At 41.7% G+C, this 17,448-nt stretch overlaps 1 protein-coding gene across 4 annotated transcripts in view; it reads right to left on the bottom strand.

Moving 5' to 3' along the window:
* rtn2a (reticulon 2a) overlaps nucleotides 1–17,448 on the bottom strand; it is a 49,675-nt gene continuing 32,227 nt past the window's right edge. The window contains exons 3-12 of one of the 4 annotated variants that reach the window (XM_056757327.1): nucleotides 12,196–12,430; nucleotides 10,707–10,760; nucleotides 7,995–8,489; nucleotides 7,445–7,600; nucleotides 4,432–4,639; nucleotides 3,522–3,660; nucleotides 1,786–1,855; nucleotides 1,314–1,360; nucleotides 892–950; nucleotides 1–748 (exon numbers count right to left, since the gene is read on the bottom strand). In XM_056757327.1, the coding sequence (XP_056613305.1) occupies nucleotides 673–748; nucleotides 892–950; nucleotides 1,314–1,360; nucleotides 1,786–1,855; nucleotides 3,522–3,660; nucleotides 4,432–4,639; nucleotides 7,445–7,600; nucleotides 7,995–8,489; nucleotides 10,707–10,760; nucleotides 12,196–12,226 (1,335 nt within the window). In that variant the 5' untranslated portion in view covers nucleotides 12,227–12,430 and the 3' untranslated portion in view covers nucleotides 1–672. Of the gene's footprint in view, nucleotides 749–891; nucleotides 951–1,313; nucleotides 1,361–1,785; nucleotides 1,856–3,521; nucleotides 3,661–4,431; nucleotides 4,640–6,706; nucleotides 6,848–7,444; nucleotides 7,601–7,994; nucleotides 8,490–9,736; nucleotides 10,615–10,706; nucleotides 10,761–12,195; nucleotides 12,431–17,448 lie in introns of those variants that run through there. The other 3 variants (XM_056757328.1, XM_056757330.1, XM_056757331.1) reach the window with 3 other exon arrangements.

Genomic DNA, 17,448 nt, shown 5'->3' with positions numbered 1-17,448 from the left:
ATCTTTATTTTTGTATTTCGGCCTCAGATATAAAACATGTTATTTTGTTATTTCTAAAAACATCAACTATTAGTTGGTGCATCTATATAAAAATGAAAGGTTGGTGAAAGGTTGAGAGTCTGCAAAATGATTTCTTTGAATTGGTGTTGACAAAGTAACCGAGTGATGAAATAATATCAAACTTTGGAAGAAAGAAAAAACATGGTCATTTTAATAGCTCTATGTACTTTAACAAACAAACACATTGAGATTTGTTTTAAGTGGGAAAGAAACTGGAAATGTATCCAGTTTAATGTTTTTGGCAGGCAAACTTAAGTCAGTCTGGGTTTTGTTGTTACTTCACTGAAGTCATCATCTTTATAGCTCAGATAACTCTGTAGTGACTGCTAAAGTATCTCAATTGTCTGTGTTTCTCTAGAGCAGCATCAGACCAGACGTGTGACCATCATTCGCCCATACTGCCATTAAACTGTGGAAATGAAAACAGCTTTTCTTTAACTTCTCACATTACCAAAACGTTTCCAAGATTGTTCTTTGCATGGTCCTCCGTTTATCCACGCCACGTGTCTCATTAGCCCCGCCCCCACTGCTGTCTAGGCGTGACTCTGAGCACAAACTGCTAATTAAGACATTTTTGATTGACAGCATGTGGCCTCTTCTTTGTATGACGTCTCAATGGGCTTTGGGTTTAGCTCCACCAGGGGTGGGGTCAGAGGGTGGGCCGCCACCCTGAGCAAGACGACAAAAGCTGAACACCAGACACATAAAATTAATAAATGAACCGTTCTGCATAGAAATTAGCAGGAAATGTTTACTAAATTACTATTAAATATTTTTTTGTGAGAATATCATGTGGAGTTCTTTGCTGGCTGTAGGGGGTGCTATACTCACAAGTCCTTTATGTTGTCGATATGGGCTTGTACTGCTGCAAAGGAGCTCTCTACTTTCTCCTGCAAAAAAAGAGACAGTTGAAGATGCATACTGTAAAACATCCTTTAAAAAAAGACATTTTCTGGCAAGCTAAAAAACAATTCTGTAAAATGACATGTTTTCCCCATTTTCTTTGTAAATGTGCAGTTTGATAGGGGTTCCAGAAAGCGTTTTTACTTGCTGCCTTTTTCAGTAATTTTAAGTTTTTAGCTGTATTTTTAAAAAATCAGTAAAAACAAAACATTGTGTAAAATTCTTTAATTTTACATTATACGTGGAAAATCTGTAAAAAAAAATGTTTTTTACAGTGCACACAATTATGTTTCTGAAGAAATTGTACTGTGTCCGTAGTACTGTACTGTACTGTATACTCAGAGCATTACCTGATGTCGTGTGTAGAACAGAGGTACAGAGAAGACGCCAATCACACCTATAAATCAAATTATTACAACAAGGGGAACAAACTAGTTAAGAAAGATTTAATATTATACTGTTGCTAAAGTATCATGGAATCAAAGTCACTTCTTCCAAACATATATCAAATAAAAATGTATGCATTTGGCAGATGCTTTTATCAAAAGTATACGTGTGTAATCTTTAAGGAAATAGTTCGCCCCCCCAAAAAAATCTCTGTCTTTGTTTTTTAATCACACTGATTATTAAATGATAATTATATTACATACTGTATATTATATAACAATTATATTTATAATATTTCTTTATGTTGCATTGGTGCAGAGGAAGTTCCAAAATTGACAACACTTAACACTTAAACAACTAAATTGTAAGAAAGTATTTTTATTAGGTTTTTGTGAATTTGGCATTATTTGTGAATATTTGTGATATTAATCTTACCTATGATGAGCAGGGTAAGGCCATTACAGAGGGCTCCCAGGAACGTCACCAGGTATATCAACAACATGAACTAAGAATAAAAATGAACATTTTATTATTCACTTCCCAAAATGTGTGTGAATAAAGAAAAAAAAACGTGCAAACATGATCCCTCATTCTTCAGCCTTCTGTAAGAACTACAGACAGAACAGAAAGAATGTGAGTACTTGTGAATTATTCAATCATTTAATTCTAATAGTTTTTCATGAGAAAAGATTCTGGGGAAATCATTTTGTTTTGTTTCCTTTCAACAACAGAAAATTATTCAAATAAGAAAGCTCTTTCAATGTTTGTGTTTCTTTTACATATTTAAAAAAGTGTTTACTTATGGAATATGCTTTTCAAGTCAACTAAATAATATGAATTACTTGAATAAAATACGATTTTTGTGCCGTCTTTTTATGTCTTTTATGTGCCGTCTATGGGACTCAAGCAAAACTATCCTAATATTTATTATGTTTACACATACACACACATTCATCAGTTGTTTCATTCACAAGATGTTTATTAACCCACTGGAGTTGGAATTTTTATGATGGACATCTGTGGTTTTGGAACTTGTTGTGTCCTATACATAGACATATACAACGAGTATAATTGAGTGCATTTTCTTTTAAATCTTGTTTATCTAGCATGAGATTGTGAGATGTTTTCATTTTTAGGTGAACTGAACTGTCCCTTTAAGAGAGCTCTGGTGGCCTCTGGTGGGGGTCAGGATCGTTACACCAGAACTAATTCTGTTTCCCCTTAGATCTCGTGGAGTTGTGGAGGAATAAGAAACTCTACACGTTGGAGAAGACCCTCTTGTATCCCCGTCTCGTACTACACAGGAGCACACGTGTCTCATGTCACATACCAAACAGGTCATAGTGTGAATCTCTAAGCCTTGACCACTCCTACTCTTGGGGACTAATATAAGACCAAAACTCGCTGTTGCTGTGCTAAACTGACGTTATCCATTTACATGTCCAAAAAACAAAATCGCCTGAATTATTCTAAGACTATTCTAAAAGTAGAGATTTTTTATAACAGCTTGATGTGCAAATAATAATAATAAAAAAAGTTTAAAAAAAAGCATAAAACATGGATAACAACACATTTCAGATTAAACTGCAAAACATTATTAAAAATGATTTTGTGCCTGTAGGTCCACGTGACACTGTATGTCTAGTCTTAAATAGACCACCCATGCATGAAAACACAGGGCACATTTCTTGTATAGAGTCATTAGTGTAATTACTGTGACAGCTGAAAGCTATACTGCTCGGCTTTATTTTAAGTGCACAGCTGAGACACAGACCTCAAATAATGACAACATGTCTGGAAGATTAAAACTAAAGTAACATCCAAGAACTGAATATAATGAAAGAGAAAGAAGAATCTAAGGACAGACCAAATGAAAAGAATATGTCATGACAGTCAATTTGGAGAATGAAGCATATGAACGTTTCTTTCAGGACATTCTACGTTCTGAAAGAGAGATTATGTGTTCCATCAGTGGGAAACCATGAAATTAAAAAGTCTTAAAGTGATAACCGAGCAGAATCAATTTGTCAGCAGAATGTTAGTGAATCGCCCTTTCTCCATTTACCTTCATTGCATGAAATTTAAAATTCCCACAGAAAAAATAAAAATAAATGGAGTGTATTTAGAAAATCCTTAAGTATGTTTATATATTTTCTATTCACATGTCTCACCTTGAGTGAGTTGAACAGGTTGCCCACAAAGATGAGATTTCTCAGTGAGTCCACAGCAGAGCAGACCAGCACAATAGACTTTTGCATGTAGTGCTGAGCCTCTTCCCCACTTAAACTGATGTCCAACTCTAGATACGACCTGCGATACATTAATGCATAGACAAACACACAATGTCAAACACGGTGTGTGTAGCCTATTAAGAAGGAACATATGACCAAAATGACTTATTGTACAGTAACAGCCGGGACAATCTTATGTGAATGAAGTTATGATATGGTGTCTTAATGCTTCTACCTATAACGTTGTTATTATGTCGTTATGTCTTTATTATCTGTTTACAATGAGCCATATAATTGAATAACCCAATAAGCTATAACGGTTGTTAAATTTAAGTTAAGCAATATATTATTTAATAGACTAGCATCGTTGTTGAGGTTTTACATCAACCCTGTTACCATTTCTGTCATATTTAAATTTAATCTATTACTCTATGTAATAAATCTATTGATTATTCTTTGAGATATATCCCAATTACATCAGCATCCTATCAGTAAATAAACACGTCAACCAAGCACATGTCTTATATTTTAGTATGTTTGTCAGTAGGGAACGTGTTAAATTTCAACCCTGTTATGACGACCACACATAATTACAAAATTCTATTTCTAAACATTAGCATCAAACTGTTTTCCTTGTAACAACACCATTGAGATGCCATCTGTATACATTCTGTTACCATCAACCCTGTTACTATGTTACTTTTCGATATTGTATTATTATTCCATCTCAGGCTGAATTAAAACGTTGTTTGATGTTTATCCTAAAGATCTCACAAAGAACAGCCCCTATACAACAGAATAGACTGATGCTCAAGGCAGATTTCAAGAAGAACAAACAGCCGACACTCACTGGAAGGGGTTAACTCCGTCACCCAGCTGAAGCACATGCAGCAGTTTGTAATAGATTCTCACAGAGATGGTGAAGCACATGATGGCCAGGGAGAGAGTGGACACCACAGTGATGATGCTCAGCTGGAAGAGAGACAGAAGACCCACTACCAGGCCTGTGAACACCATGCCTGTGCGCTCCATATTATTCCAGTAGATCAGGTCCATTACTGAAGGGAGGAGACAAGAAGGGACATATAAAATACATATTTAGTTTAGTGGATAGAGGTTTTGTGTGAAACGAACGGGTTTGGAATAACTTGAGGGCTTGTGTTTTGGAATGAATCGATACTGTTAGATATTTAGGGAATGTCAATAAAGTACGGCTTTGAAATCACTATAACACTGCAGTGTCGATCAACCTGAATGGCTGTAGTTTCATACGGGAGTATAATACATTAGTAAAAGCCTAGGCTGCATGAGTAGGAAGGAGTTTATGTTACTGATGACATGAAGAAAAACTGCAAGGAGTCTTTTGGGCTGACCTGGGCTATTATTAGATAGCGGAGGAAGGAAAAGAAAGGAAGAATTTAAAGTGGTCTCAGACCACCTGCTGATAGCACTCGATCTGCATCCCATTGACTATCAATGGTGGCAGGGCTTCAGAGGCCTTACTTTCACCAATGAGACATCAGAAGTACTTTTTTAACATAACAGCACATGTTTACTTAATGTCAACTTTACTTATGAGCAACATTGTTATTGTCAGATCATCAATATTACATCACATTTAGGAAAAAGTTTGTTTTTACGCGCACTGTAGAGCAGTTTGTCCGTTTAGGGCTACCGTAGAAACAAAATGGCGAATTCCATGTAAGCGGACCCGCGTTGTAAGTAGATAGGAATAGCTCATTCTAAGATAATACAAATATAATGCTTCATTTTTTAAGGTCTTTATGAAGACTTAGTGATGTATATTATATTGCATTTCTGTCAATAGACCCTCCAAAAAAAAAATGACACACTTAACCTTTAAAATCAGGTTTATTATATTTTAATTTCTATTTAATTTTAATTTTTTTGAGAGATGTTATAAATATCTCACAAGAGGTGTTAGGTTTCGTTATTTTATATAAGTATAGTATAACTCTGATAAGACCGGTATAAGCTAGACAATATCTTACATGCTAATACAGATGCTAATCCATTCAGAAATACCTCAGCCATAATGTCATTTATGCTTGCCGTGTGCATTTGAGTGGCTTGAGCTAACAGCAGGTGGATGAAGTATAAATAACCTGTGAGTAATATGTAAGAAGACCCCGGCTTTGAACACACCTATCCTTTGTTATGAGAGACTTAAGTCATATTGTTAACTTAACCGAACACATGTTCGCTCCACTCAGACTACCAAAAATATATAACCCTGAATGAAAAAGGAACAGCTTAAACATTAAACAGTTTCATGGGTATTTGAGTTTCATTCATCTATTTAAAGGAACAGTTCACTTGTAAATTTAAAATCTGAACCCCACTGACTTCAAAACCGGCTTGAAGGCTAAAAATTCCTCGTTTGTTTCTGCAGGATTATGAATAATGTAGGAAGGTTTGAGGAGCAAATAATGACAATATGTTAAAGTTGTGTACACAGATCTAAAAATCTCAATACTATTATGTATTATGTTTCATCATATAATATGAGGAATGTACATGTCACAGAGACAAAAGCGCTTGATATCTTAAACCACTGACAACATCACTAGCAAACAAAGCATATTATTTATTCATGCTCCATTACATGCTGGGAAGAGGACGAACCACAAAACCATTTTTTACAGTGTAGACCTCCTATAGTGCTAAACAGAGCGAATGGTGTATCTGAGATTTGTTTCGGTTTTAAAATGTGACCTACAACAAGACAGTGTACATTTGAACAGTTTTCATTCATGTCAACAATGATAAGACATGGTTAGAATATAGAAAACATGTCCACAGAATGTGACCGACCAATCAGAATCAAGTATTTCAGAGAGCCATGAAATAAATGAAAACTTTGATTAGGTGACATACATAACAGCATACTTGGATTGTTTATAAGGTGTGAAATAACTCAGTTGGGAATTTTTAAGAAATACCAAAGGATTCTTTCAATCTCCATCTCGTACACAAACACACAACAACAGTTGTTTTCACAGCCCTCAGCTACAAACTCCATACACCGAAAAATGTACTTAACTCATCTATCTCAAATAACCTCATTACCAAAAGCCCCTTTTATACGTTTACTCTCCCCTCACCTTTACTGGTCATTTTGGTGTCTTCATGGACCGATCACTCTCTTTCCTATGTCCCTGATCCTCTCTGTAAAGCCCCTCACGCTGTTTTTGGCTGGTGGTGCTCTGTCAGCAGCCCTCTGCTCCAACAACCCAAAAATAAAACTGCACAATTGTGCACGCCCCGTTAAAGACAGTCAGAGTTACACTGACAGGGGTGGATACAGATATACTCCAATACACTCCCCAAATCTACATCCAAACATCTACTGTCATCAACTCACATACTGTAAAAAGGACTTTTATATCAAAGATTAACTTCTTTATTTTAGCTTTTAGCTTTCTTTTGACATTTTGTCTATAAAACAGAACAAATAAGGATAATGTTATGGAAACTCCCACGTTGGATCTGCAGGCCAACCATAATGGACCCGACCAGCAGCACATGAACTGTACTTGACTCAATTTTTCACTTGTCTGGATGAAATAATGAAGATCGACTGGCCGGACTCAATGGCATCGGCACATTATGCTAACAGGCCATGGAGTGTGTTATCATGGACACTCTAGTCTCCAAAAAACCAAAGCATTTGTGTGAGCATGCGGGCCAGTTTTGCGACCAGATCCTGAGGTTCTGCTTTGCAAATTGATTTATGATTGATTGATGAAGTGCTTTACAAAAGCTTTGACGAATGTTAAAGGATAAGGAATCAGATCAGTGATTTGAATCAATGATTTCATTCACACTATGAGACGTCTAACCTGCTATCTCCAAGCAAACTGTTGGTCCCTCTGGTAAGTAGCACAGGTCACAGATCTGTTGTTCCTGAGTGTTTCGACCAATGGCAAGAGCCGCCGTCTGCAGGGGGGCTGCGGTGTCCATGGCAACACAAGGGTACGACCCATAAGGCTGTGATTCTGCCGACACAATTATCATTTAATCCCCATGTCATTAGATGTTTTCTCATTGTTGAGACCATTGCTGCCTACAGGTTCATATTCAATGATCAGATTAACAGAGTTATAAACTGATATGGAAAGTTTCTTTAAAGTTAATGTGTTGTTTGGGCTGAATGCATCAGTACACTACGAACGCAAAGTTTTTTGTAAGTAATTTGTCTTGAAGCACAATGTCCTAAGATATTAAGTTTTGTTTTCAGAAAAGTGTTGTTGGTTAGGACACGGTGTATGCTCTTACCACTAGAAACATTTTGCAAGTAAAAAAATCATAATGTAGTATATTAATATGAAGACATTTCACCCATATTCTGCATGCAAACACAACTCTAAGTAAGAGTAATTTCATAAGCACCTGTTGATGACTCATCCTGATGAGTGTACTTTAAACTACGAGTCTGAATGCCTGAGATCTCCTCCGATCCCTTGCACATTGTCGAGTCTTTTTCCTCAAACTCCTCCACCCAGACGTGTGCAGACGTTTTTAAAGTCCTCTCCAAGCTCTCTGCATCTCCCTCCCCTTCCACAGGGAGGTAGGAATGAGGGTCCCACTCCACAGTGGGGGAGTCCGGAGGTAACTGGCTCTCTGTGGTGTCCGTGCGGTTCAACGAACCAAGGCTGCCCCTCCCTCCGGCCCTGCGCCGCCCTGAGTCTCTCCGCGGTGAGGAGTCACTGTCAGAGAAGGCAATGTAGGAGAAGGTAGGCTCGAAAGAGTTCTGACGGGGTGTGCCCCACATGGAAGAGCTGCTGTGACAGGCATCATCATCATCATCAATATCTGGACCTTCCTCATCCTCAGACCATTCCCTGGCTGTCTGCAGTTCGGGAAAGTCAGACTCTTCGTTTCCACCTGAGCAAACATGAGAAAGACTTTGTGAGGAGTGTGAAGATCTAAGGAGTGACTCAGCAGCATTAAAGGCCATGTTTATGTTACAATTAAAATGCTCTCATCATAACCAGAAAACAAAGTCACTTACTAAATTAGCCTTTCCATGCCATTCATACCAGAACAAGCCTACTTCTATCTTTAAATAATTTCTCAATTAGAACGTTGCTCATAACAAAATACGACCCGCTTGTAAAAACCCAGCAAAAGTCTTTTTACTGTTTTATACATAATAATCCAACAGAAAGAATATTTTGTGAAAATACATAACCACAAAATCTTTAATATTGACTGAGTAATGCCATTTTAAAGATTGAAATCTTAAAATGAATGCTTGAAATTCATCTTTGCTGCTTGTTATCTAATAATTAATAAGGTTATGAGTCTAAGCATGGGTTTTCACAGAGTCACAAATGCTTAAATGCTGATCAATAATCCTGAAGCTAAATGTAGATAACAACGTTATGGTTCATAAAATATCACAAATCTTGTCGAAAGGTTGGAGACATAGAGCAAACAGTAAACAGACTGACAGATACAAATACTTAAACAAAACATAAATGTTCCTGAGAGCCCGTGTGATGTGATTCTCAGTTGTGTAGACGCGCGGTTCAATTAAAACAAACGAAATAGTGAAATTTTTAAATGGTTTATTTGGCTATGTCTCGTGGTCCGGCTGGAACGAAGCAAAGGTCCGGATCCGGCCTGAGGTCCGGTGTTCTGTCAATTTATGCTACTCATAGAATTTTGTTACCCACACCGGCTATTTAGAATGGCTGTGTTAGAGCATAAATAATACCTCAAAGTGAAGTGTCAAGCGAGATATTGTCTTTAAGAGAATTCGCCTTTCAAGGGAGTGTTGGAGAGAACGGCTGGAATCGGACTACAGCCCTATACTTCCTTGGTACATGATGTCACTATTCCGAGAGCATTTAATAACCTCCGCCCAAAGGAATATGCCAAAAAAACGGGCAAGGTCTTCCTTAGAGAAGAGGAAGAGTGGCTGGAGTAGTGTTTGGTTATTAGAGATTGTACACATTTACTGAGCTACGCCCAAAACTACTTTCAATTTCATCACAGTCCTACAGCTGGTCATAAGAATTCAGCTACACACATAAGATAACCAACGGTCAATAACAGCTTCCATGACTTTAACATCGGCTGTGAAAGCTGTTCTGTGTAATACACTGATATTGTGTGTGTGCGCATACCTCTAAAACACTTCTATGAAACGTCCTTTGAAGTCCTGCTTGCAAATGTCTCCTTGTTTTATTATCCAACTCGGGTCCAATATAAAAAGGCAAAACTATTATCAGTTCTTTTATCAGTGTTAATGAATATAACCAGTCTGACACCATTCGGTCCGGTGTCATTTTCCTCGCCATAGTAGGAAATAATATTGCGATCTCTGACAAAGATTGACGTTTGCACATGCACAAGCAGACATTGTTACACTTCGATGGATCCGCATGTTTTTAACTGATTAAGTGAAGTTGATGCCATTGTTACTGTTTATTGCTAAAAGTTTATGAATGGCCTACAAGTGCACTGAGAGGGGGGCCGACCAATCATAACAGCCAGAGGAGCGGAAGCTTGCTGCACGCACCCACACACACACTAAGAGGGGAACCAATCACGACAAACTGGGTCAGCTTTACCAATCAGAGCGTTGCGGAAGGAGGGACTTTATATAGACCGGAAGAAATCCAGTTGTTTTGTTAGAAGAGGGAAAGCGGTGAACAACAGACTTGAAATATGTGAAATATTAAGCGCTTTTTAAAATTAGAAACATGAACATCCATTGTTAAACACCCCAAAAAACATAATCAAAGCCTCAACAACAGCGAAGACTGGCTCCGAAGACTAATTCACACAAAATGGATACTCTAAATTTTCGACCACACTTCCAGTTTCCTGTCATATATTTGCTTTCTAGTTTTTAATGGCCTGTTTTACCTATTTGATATTATTATTAATTTAATCTAAATGAGGGCCATTGTGCCTATAGGGACACCATTTATGATAAGATTGAAACATTTTATTATAGCAAAGACATTGAAGGCCATGTTATAATGTGATTACATGCCACTTATAAAGGTGATGTACGTATGCTGTGACTCCCAATGGCCCTTAGCTGTGACTCATACATTTATACTGTATATGAAAATTAAATGACTTTACCATCTGAGCAGGAAGGGGTAGAGTCAGGTGTTGAGTTCACAGTTCCAAATTCCTCTGAAACGAGAGAACAGAAGTCATTGTGACAACAGGCTTTATTACCTGATCTAAAAAACTATGGTGAGGTGGTCATGATGTCAGCATTATTAAGACAATGCTCAACAAGCAGACAATTTCATGGAAAAACCCACAATCAGCTTATTGCACTTATTGCACCTTACTATCTCAACTCAATTGGCCTACAGTCCGCATACTGACTGTCACAAACTATAAGATTCAATCTGACTGGCTGGCACACTGGGAAACTTCTGATTAGATGGCACTTTACAAGTATCCCACATTTGTACGGGATTAATGCAAAGAAACAAACTCTCATTGTTCATGAAGGTCAGACAGAGCTTTTCTAAGTAAGAGGTTCCTGGTCAGGACAAAGTGCTACGGATGTTGCCAGCTCATGTCCATTTGAATATTATAGACATCCATAAAAGAAACCTGCGATAAAGGCCTTTGCATCTTTATTGGGAGCTCAAGAACTCCATCCAATGTTCAAACGTAATGCTAAATGTAATGAAAAAAAACATACAACAACTAATCGTTGTTCAGTAGTTTAAGTCTTTCGCATTTTTCATGTTTATGATGTCCTGGTGGAACAGAGGCCCCATTTAAATAGCCTACAGTTTATTGACATGTGCTAAGTCCCATAAGAATTAATTTAAATATGCAATAAATTAACAAATTTATTTTTTTCGGCTTTGCATAGTCTATACATGTACATTTAGTTGACCTAATACATTAAAATTGTGATATTGCATTGACAATTTATCATACAACAGCTTAGGTAAAATTTAACTTAATACTTTATTGTTGTACCTATTTTCATAATTTACTAATACATACTTTTTTTGATTGCATTTATTAACAATGCTCAGCACTGTTTATTGTTCATTGTTAGTTAATATTAGCTAATGCATTTATTCATTTTAACAAATATGAACAAACCTTAGCCGTTACCTAAAGAGGATAAGATTCAAAGACATATTCAGGAATTACTATTAAGTTGAACTATTATCCCTAAAAATAAGATTCGATAAAGTACATGAAATCAAGAAGTACAATGTCATAGCTATGGGTGTATTTACAGTATATTAAAACAAACCATATTTTATGTATTGCTACTTTCACACAACAAATACAAGATCATTTTTGCTACCAATACTTCAACCAATTCCAACCGATTGTACTGTTAACACCAAACACATTTGTAAACACATCACAAGTCACATCGCTACTTTGCATACACAGGTACACAGCACCAACTGCAACGTCAGCAGAACACAGCAAAACAGAGGGCTGAACGGATGCTGTGCATTAGGAAGAAAGCAATATGATATGAATGCGTCAGCTACACAGAGAAAGACATACAGAGACAAAGAACAACGCAGATGATGGTGAGATCGATTCACATGAGGAGGAACATAAAGAAAGCACTTACTGCAATGGGAGAACCCTAAAACCTGACCCATGCTCCATTAAGGCACTGCTGGGCCCATACAAACTGGAGACCCCCTCTCCTCATCCACTTGATCGCTTCCTCTCTTACAGTACCCTTCACGATCTGCATCCCTCACTCACCCTCCCTCTCCTTTAGTGCAGTGCTGTTTCTCTCTTTCACCCTCCCATTCTTTGTATCAGCCGGCCCCTCCCAGGCTGCATCTCTCTACTGCAGTCTGTATATGGAGAAAGATGAGAGAGAGAGAGAGAGAGAGAGGAGGGGGGGAGATGGGAGTAAGCTAAGGTGGCTGTTGTCAGAATGAGCACATCTTTGAGCACATCATCTCTTAAAGGGACAATTCAGCCAAAAATAAACATTCTGTCATCATGTACTCACCCTTGTGTCATTACAAACCTGTATTGTATATTATTCTTTCTTCAGTGGAACATAAAAAAAAAGATATTTTGAGAAATGTCTCAGTGGTTTTGTGTTCATACAGTGGAAATCATTGCGCTCCAATGTTGCTTGGCAAAGACGTTATCAATCAATAAATACAATTAAATGCTTTTTTCAAATTCTTTTTTTATTATTGTCATTGCTCAGAAGATTGTCAAACAAAGTCTTTATTCTAACTGTTGATTCTTACTTAATCTGGTTTATAAGAATGGTGTTACCCCGGATTGCATTATGCAAAATGAAAAAAAACTGGTAAATGGGTGCTCACACAATGTGTTATGTAGTTAAACATTTAATGCATTTAATCTGACACAACCGTAATGCCGAATGACAAAAATAACTTGATTCAATGGTACTAGTCATTTTAGAAGAAACAGTTAGAACACATATAGTTATAGTCAATAAGACATACTCAAATCCCATTGTCAGTTATTCAGTAGCAGCTCAGGGGTGTGTGTTCACCCTTTCTTTGTATACAGATGATTGTAAAATAAAATAAAATAAAATAAGGGTTCATTCCAAATGTTCATTTAATCATAATTTTAAGATGTATTGTGATCCTTCCAGTCCAGTGTCTGTTGAATTTAAACAAAATCAAACCTCAGTGACATAAAAGTCATCCAACAGCAATATGAAAGACTGACACATGATACACATGAAAACTGTGATAAAAATCGAGGTCATCACCTTGATTTTTTTTCCCTATATACAAGTACAAATATTGTTGAATTGCTTAAATGTGAATATAAACGTCTTTGTTACGTATGTAACCTCAGTTCCCTGATGGAGGGAACGAGACGTTGTGTCGAGAACGACAGATGGGGTTCGCCCTTGAGAACCAATCAACTCTGACTACTATAGAAAAGGCCAATGAAATTTGGCGAATGCAATTTGCATGCGGGACTCCGCCCCCGGAAATCCGGTATAAAAGGAGGCCGGCGTGCAGCATTCACTTACCTTTGTTCTGAAGAGCCTGAGACCTCTCAAACTGCAGCAGAATCCGATACGTGTTCGTGGCATAAGGGACACAACGTCTCGTTCCCTCCATCAGGGAACTGAGGTTACATACGTAACCAAGACGTTCCCTTTCTGTCGGTCTCTCGACGTTGTGTCGAGAACGACAGATGGGGTTGCCTATGGAAAACGCCACAACGCTGTATCGCGTCACAATCTCTAGCGAAGCGACGGTAACAAGCCTGGGCGTGTCATCTCGAAGCTTTCGTGAGACTGTAACCTTCCAGTGTGGTGGTCGGGGGGTTCCAGAGCTTTCTTGGAGAAAGATGGGTACAGCCCTGACCGGTAACTTTCACGGACGGGGCCTTAGCTCTCTATAGGCGAGAGGCCGTCCGGATCAGTTTACACCGGGTAAGCGCGACTCTTAATCAGAGAAGCGCTACAGAGGCCACCTCCTACCCGTGGGGAGGAATATGGTGGATAAAAGTATGGTCTCGTCCTTGGAGGAGAACGCATGGAATGTGCGGACTGGGTAGTTAACCGCGAGGTGGAGGTCCACCTGGGGAAGTTCATGGGTTACCATGTGTGGGAACCATAGTCATGAGAGTATAGCAGACGGAACAACCCACGGTGGGGGTGTTGATGCGTCTGACAGCACCAGGCCGGTTAGAACTATCTGTGATAGGTCATATGGTATCCCGGCCTAAGGGAAAGGTTGCTCTGCCCAACCAATCCGCAGGGGGTGCTTTGCTTAGTGATGGATGGAATGCCTGTTCTTAACCAGAGTCTGGGTAAGAAGGGAGGCTGGTGAAGTACCGATTTCCTTAGCCATGTGATAGGGTAAGAAGAAAAGGTATATATAGCACACTGACCCAACCTGCTAGAGGGTGGGATGGTGCTTTCGCAGGCATACGCCCTCCCGGATGCCAGTCCTACATGTCGCCACGTAGGACGTGGGCTGACACCGGGTTTACGCGAAGATTGTAAAACCTTGCGAAGGTGGTGGGCGTAGCCCAACCCGCAGCTCTACAAATGTCTGCTAGAGACGCGCCTCTGGCCAATGCCCATGAGGAGGCCAGACCCCGTGTGGAGTGAGCCGTAACCGACAGTGGGCATGGGAGATTCTGTGATCGGTATGCCGTCGTAACGGCATCTACGATCCAGTGCGCTAATCTCTGCTTGGAGACAGCCTTCCCCTTCTGCTGTCCTCCAAAACAAACAAAGAGCTGGTCAGAGCTGCGGAAGCTCTGTGTGCGGTCTAAGTAGAGGCGCAGTGCGCGTACTGGACACAACACGGACCGGGTTGGGTCTTCCTCCCCGATGGGGAGCGCCTGCAAGTTCACCACTTGGTCCCGAAAGGGAGTAGTGGGAACTTTGGGCACGTATCCGAGCCTGGGTCTCAGGACAACGTGAGAGTTACCAGGCCCGAATTCAAGGCAATCCGGGGACACAGAGAATGCTTGGAGGTCCCCTACCCTCTTGAAGGAGGCGAGCGCCAACAGAAGGGCCGTCTTACTCGTCAGGTGAGGAAGATCGGAAGCTTCAAGGGGCTCGAAGGGAGGCCTGGATAGGCCCCCCAGGACCACGTTAAGGTCCCAAGAGGGTACGGAGCGGAGACGAGGCGGGTTCCGCCTTCTCGCGCCCCTTAGGAACCTGGTGATCAGGTCGTGTTGTCCTAGAGACCTTCCATCTACTGAGTCGTGATGAGAGGCAATTGCGGCTACATACACTTTCAGCGTGGAAGGGGAGATGTTAGTCTCCAATTTCTCTTGTAGGAAGGACAACACGATACCGATCGAGCATCTCTGTGGGTCTGCTCCTTGGGAGAGACACCAGGATGAGAAGAGGCGCCATTTGTAAGCGTATAACCGCCTAGTGGATTGCGCTCTGGCCTGTGCAATGGTTTCAGCCACAGCGGGGTGTAACCTGCTCAGGATCTCCTCGTCCCGTCCAGAGACCAGACATGGAGGTTCCAGAGGTCTGGTCTGGGATGCCATAACGTGCCCATCCCCTGAGAGAGCAGGTCCTCTGTCAGGGGAATGGGCCAGGGGGGAGCTGTTGTCAAGAGCATCAGCTCCGAGAACCAAGTGCGGTTGGGCCAGTACGGCGCAACCATTAACACTTGTTGCTCCTCTTCCCTGACCTTGCACAGTGTGTGTGCAAGGAGGCTCACTGGGGGGAAGGCGTACTTCCGCTTGTCCCGCGGCCAGCTGTGCGCAAGGGCATCCGTGCCGAGGGGGGCCTCGGTCAGGGCGTACCAAAGCGGACAATGGGTGTTGTCCCGGGAGGCAAAGAGGTCTATCTGTGCCTGGCCGAACTGTACCCAAATGAGCTGAACTGCGCGGGGGTGGAGTCGCCACTCTCCGCAGGGCGTGTACTGGCGAGAGAGCGTGTCGGCTGTCTCGTTTAGTACGCCTGGGATGTGTGTGGCCCGCAGGGAGCGGATCACCTGCTGACTCCAGAGGAGGAGGCGTCGGGCAAGTTGTGTTAGCTGCCGAGAGCGTACGCCACCCTGGCGATTGATATACGCTACGGCTGCCGTACTGTCCAGGCGGACCAGTACGTGCTGGCCCTGCACCAGAGGCCGGAGCCTTCTCAGTGCAAGCAGCACCGCCCACAACTCTAGGCAATTGATATGCCAGCGCAGCCGGGGGCCCGTCCAGCGCCCCGCTACTGCGTGCCCGTTGCACACTGCACCCCAACCCTGCAGCGAGGCATCTGTTGTCACCACAACGTGCCTCGTAATCTGCCCGAGGGGAACTCCCGCTCGGAGAAAGGTCATGGAAGACCATGGGTTTAGAGTGCGTCGGCAGACAGGAGTTACCACCATACGCCTGTTGCCGGTGTGCCACGCCGTCCTCGGAACTCGACTCTGTAGCCAATGCTGAAGCGGTCGCATGTGCATCAATCCGAGGGGTATTACCCCCGCGGAAGACGCCATGTGTCCCAGGAGCCTCTGAAATTGTTTCAGGGGGACCGCCGACTGCCTGAAGTGTTCCAGGCAGTTCAACATTGACTGGGCGCGTGCTGCGGACAGCTGCGCCGTCATGGTGACAGAGTTGAGTTCCATACCGAGAAAGAGGATGCTCTGCACTGGGGAGAGTTTGCTCTTTTCTCGGTTGACCTGAAAGCCCAATCGATCTAGGTGCCGGAGCACCATGTCCCTCTGCGTACACAACAGATCTCGCGAGTGCGCCAAGATAAGCCAGTCGTCGAGATAGTTGAGTATTCGCACGCCCTTCTCCCGGAGAGGAGAAAGGGCGGCTTCCACTATCTTCGTAAAGACTCGTGGAGACAGGGACAGACCGAAGGGGAGGACTCTGTACTGATATGCCCGACCCTCGAAAGCGAACCGTAGGAACGGTCGGTGTCGAGGAAGAATCGAGACATGAAAGTAAGCGTCCTTCAGGTCGATTGCCACAAACCAATCCTGACACCTGATAGATGTCAGGATGCGCCTCTGGGTTAGCATCCTGAAAGGCAGCTTGTGAAGGTGCCTGTTCAGGGTACGTAAGTCCAGAATGGGACGCAACCCTCCGTCTTTCTTTGGAACGATGAAGTACGGGCTGTAAAACCCGCTGTACATCTCGGCTTGTGGGACGGACTCGATCGCCTGTTTCGCCAGGAGGGTGGAGACCTCTGCCCGAAGCACGGAGGCGTCTCTGCCTCTGAGAGAGGGGGAGATGATGCCCCGGAACTTGGGAGGGGCCCTGGCGAACTGGATCGAGTAGCCGAGACGGACCGTCCGCATTAGCCACCGAGACAGTGTGGGCAACTTTTGCCAAGCTCCCATGGACTGTGACAGGGGGACCAAGGGGACGGCCTGCTTCATCATTCCGACCG

This window comes from Triplophysa dalaica, chromosome 9 (genome assembly GCF_015846415.1).
Source record: "Triplophysa dalaica isolate WHDGS20190420 chromosome 9, ASM1584641v1, whole genome shotgun sequence".
NCBI classification, from domain to species: Eukaryota; Metazoa; Chordata; class Actinopteri; order Cypriniformes; family Nemacheilidae; genus Triplophysa; species Triplophysa dalaica.
The sequence above is the reverse complement of the archived record's forward strand: the minus strand, read 5'-3'. Positions and strand labels throughout refer to the sequence as shown.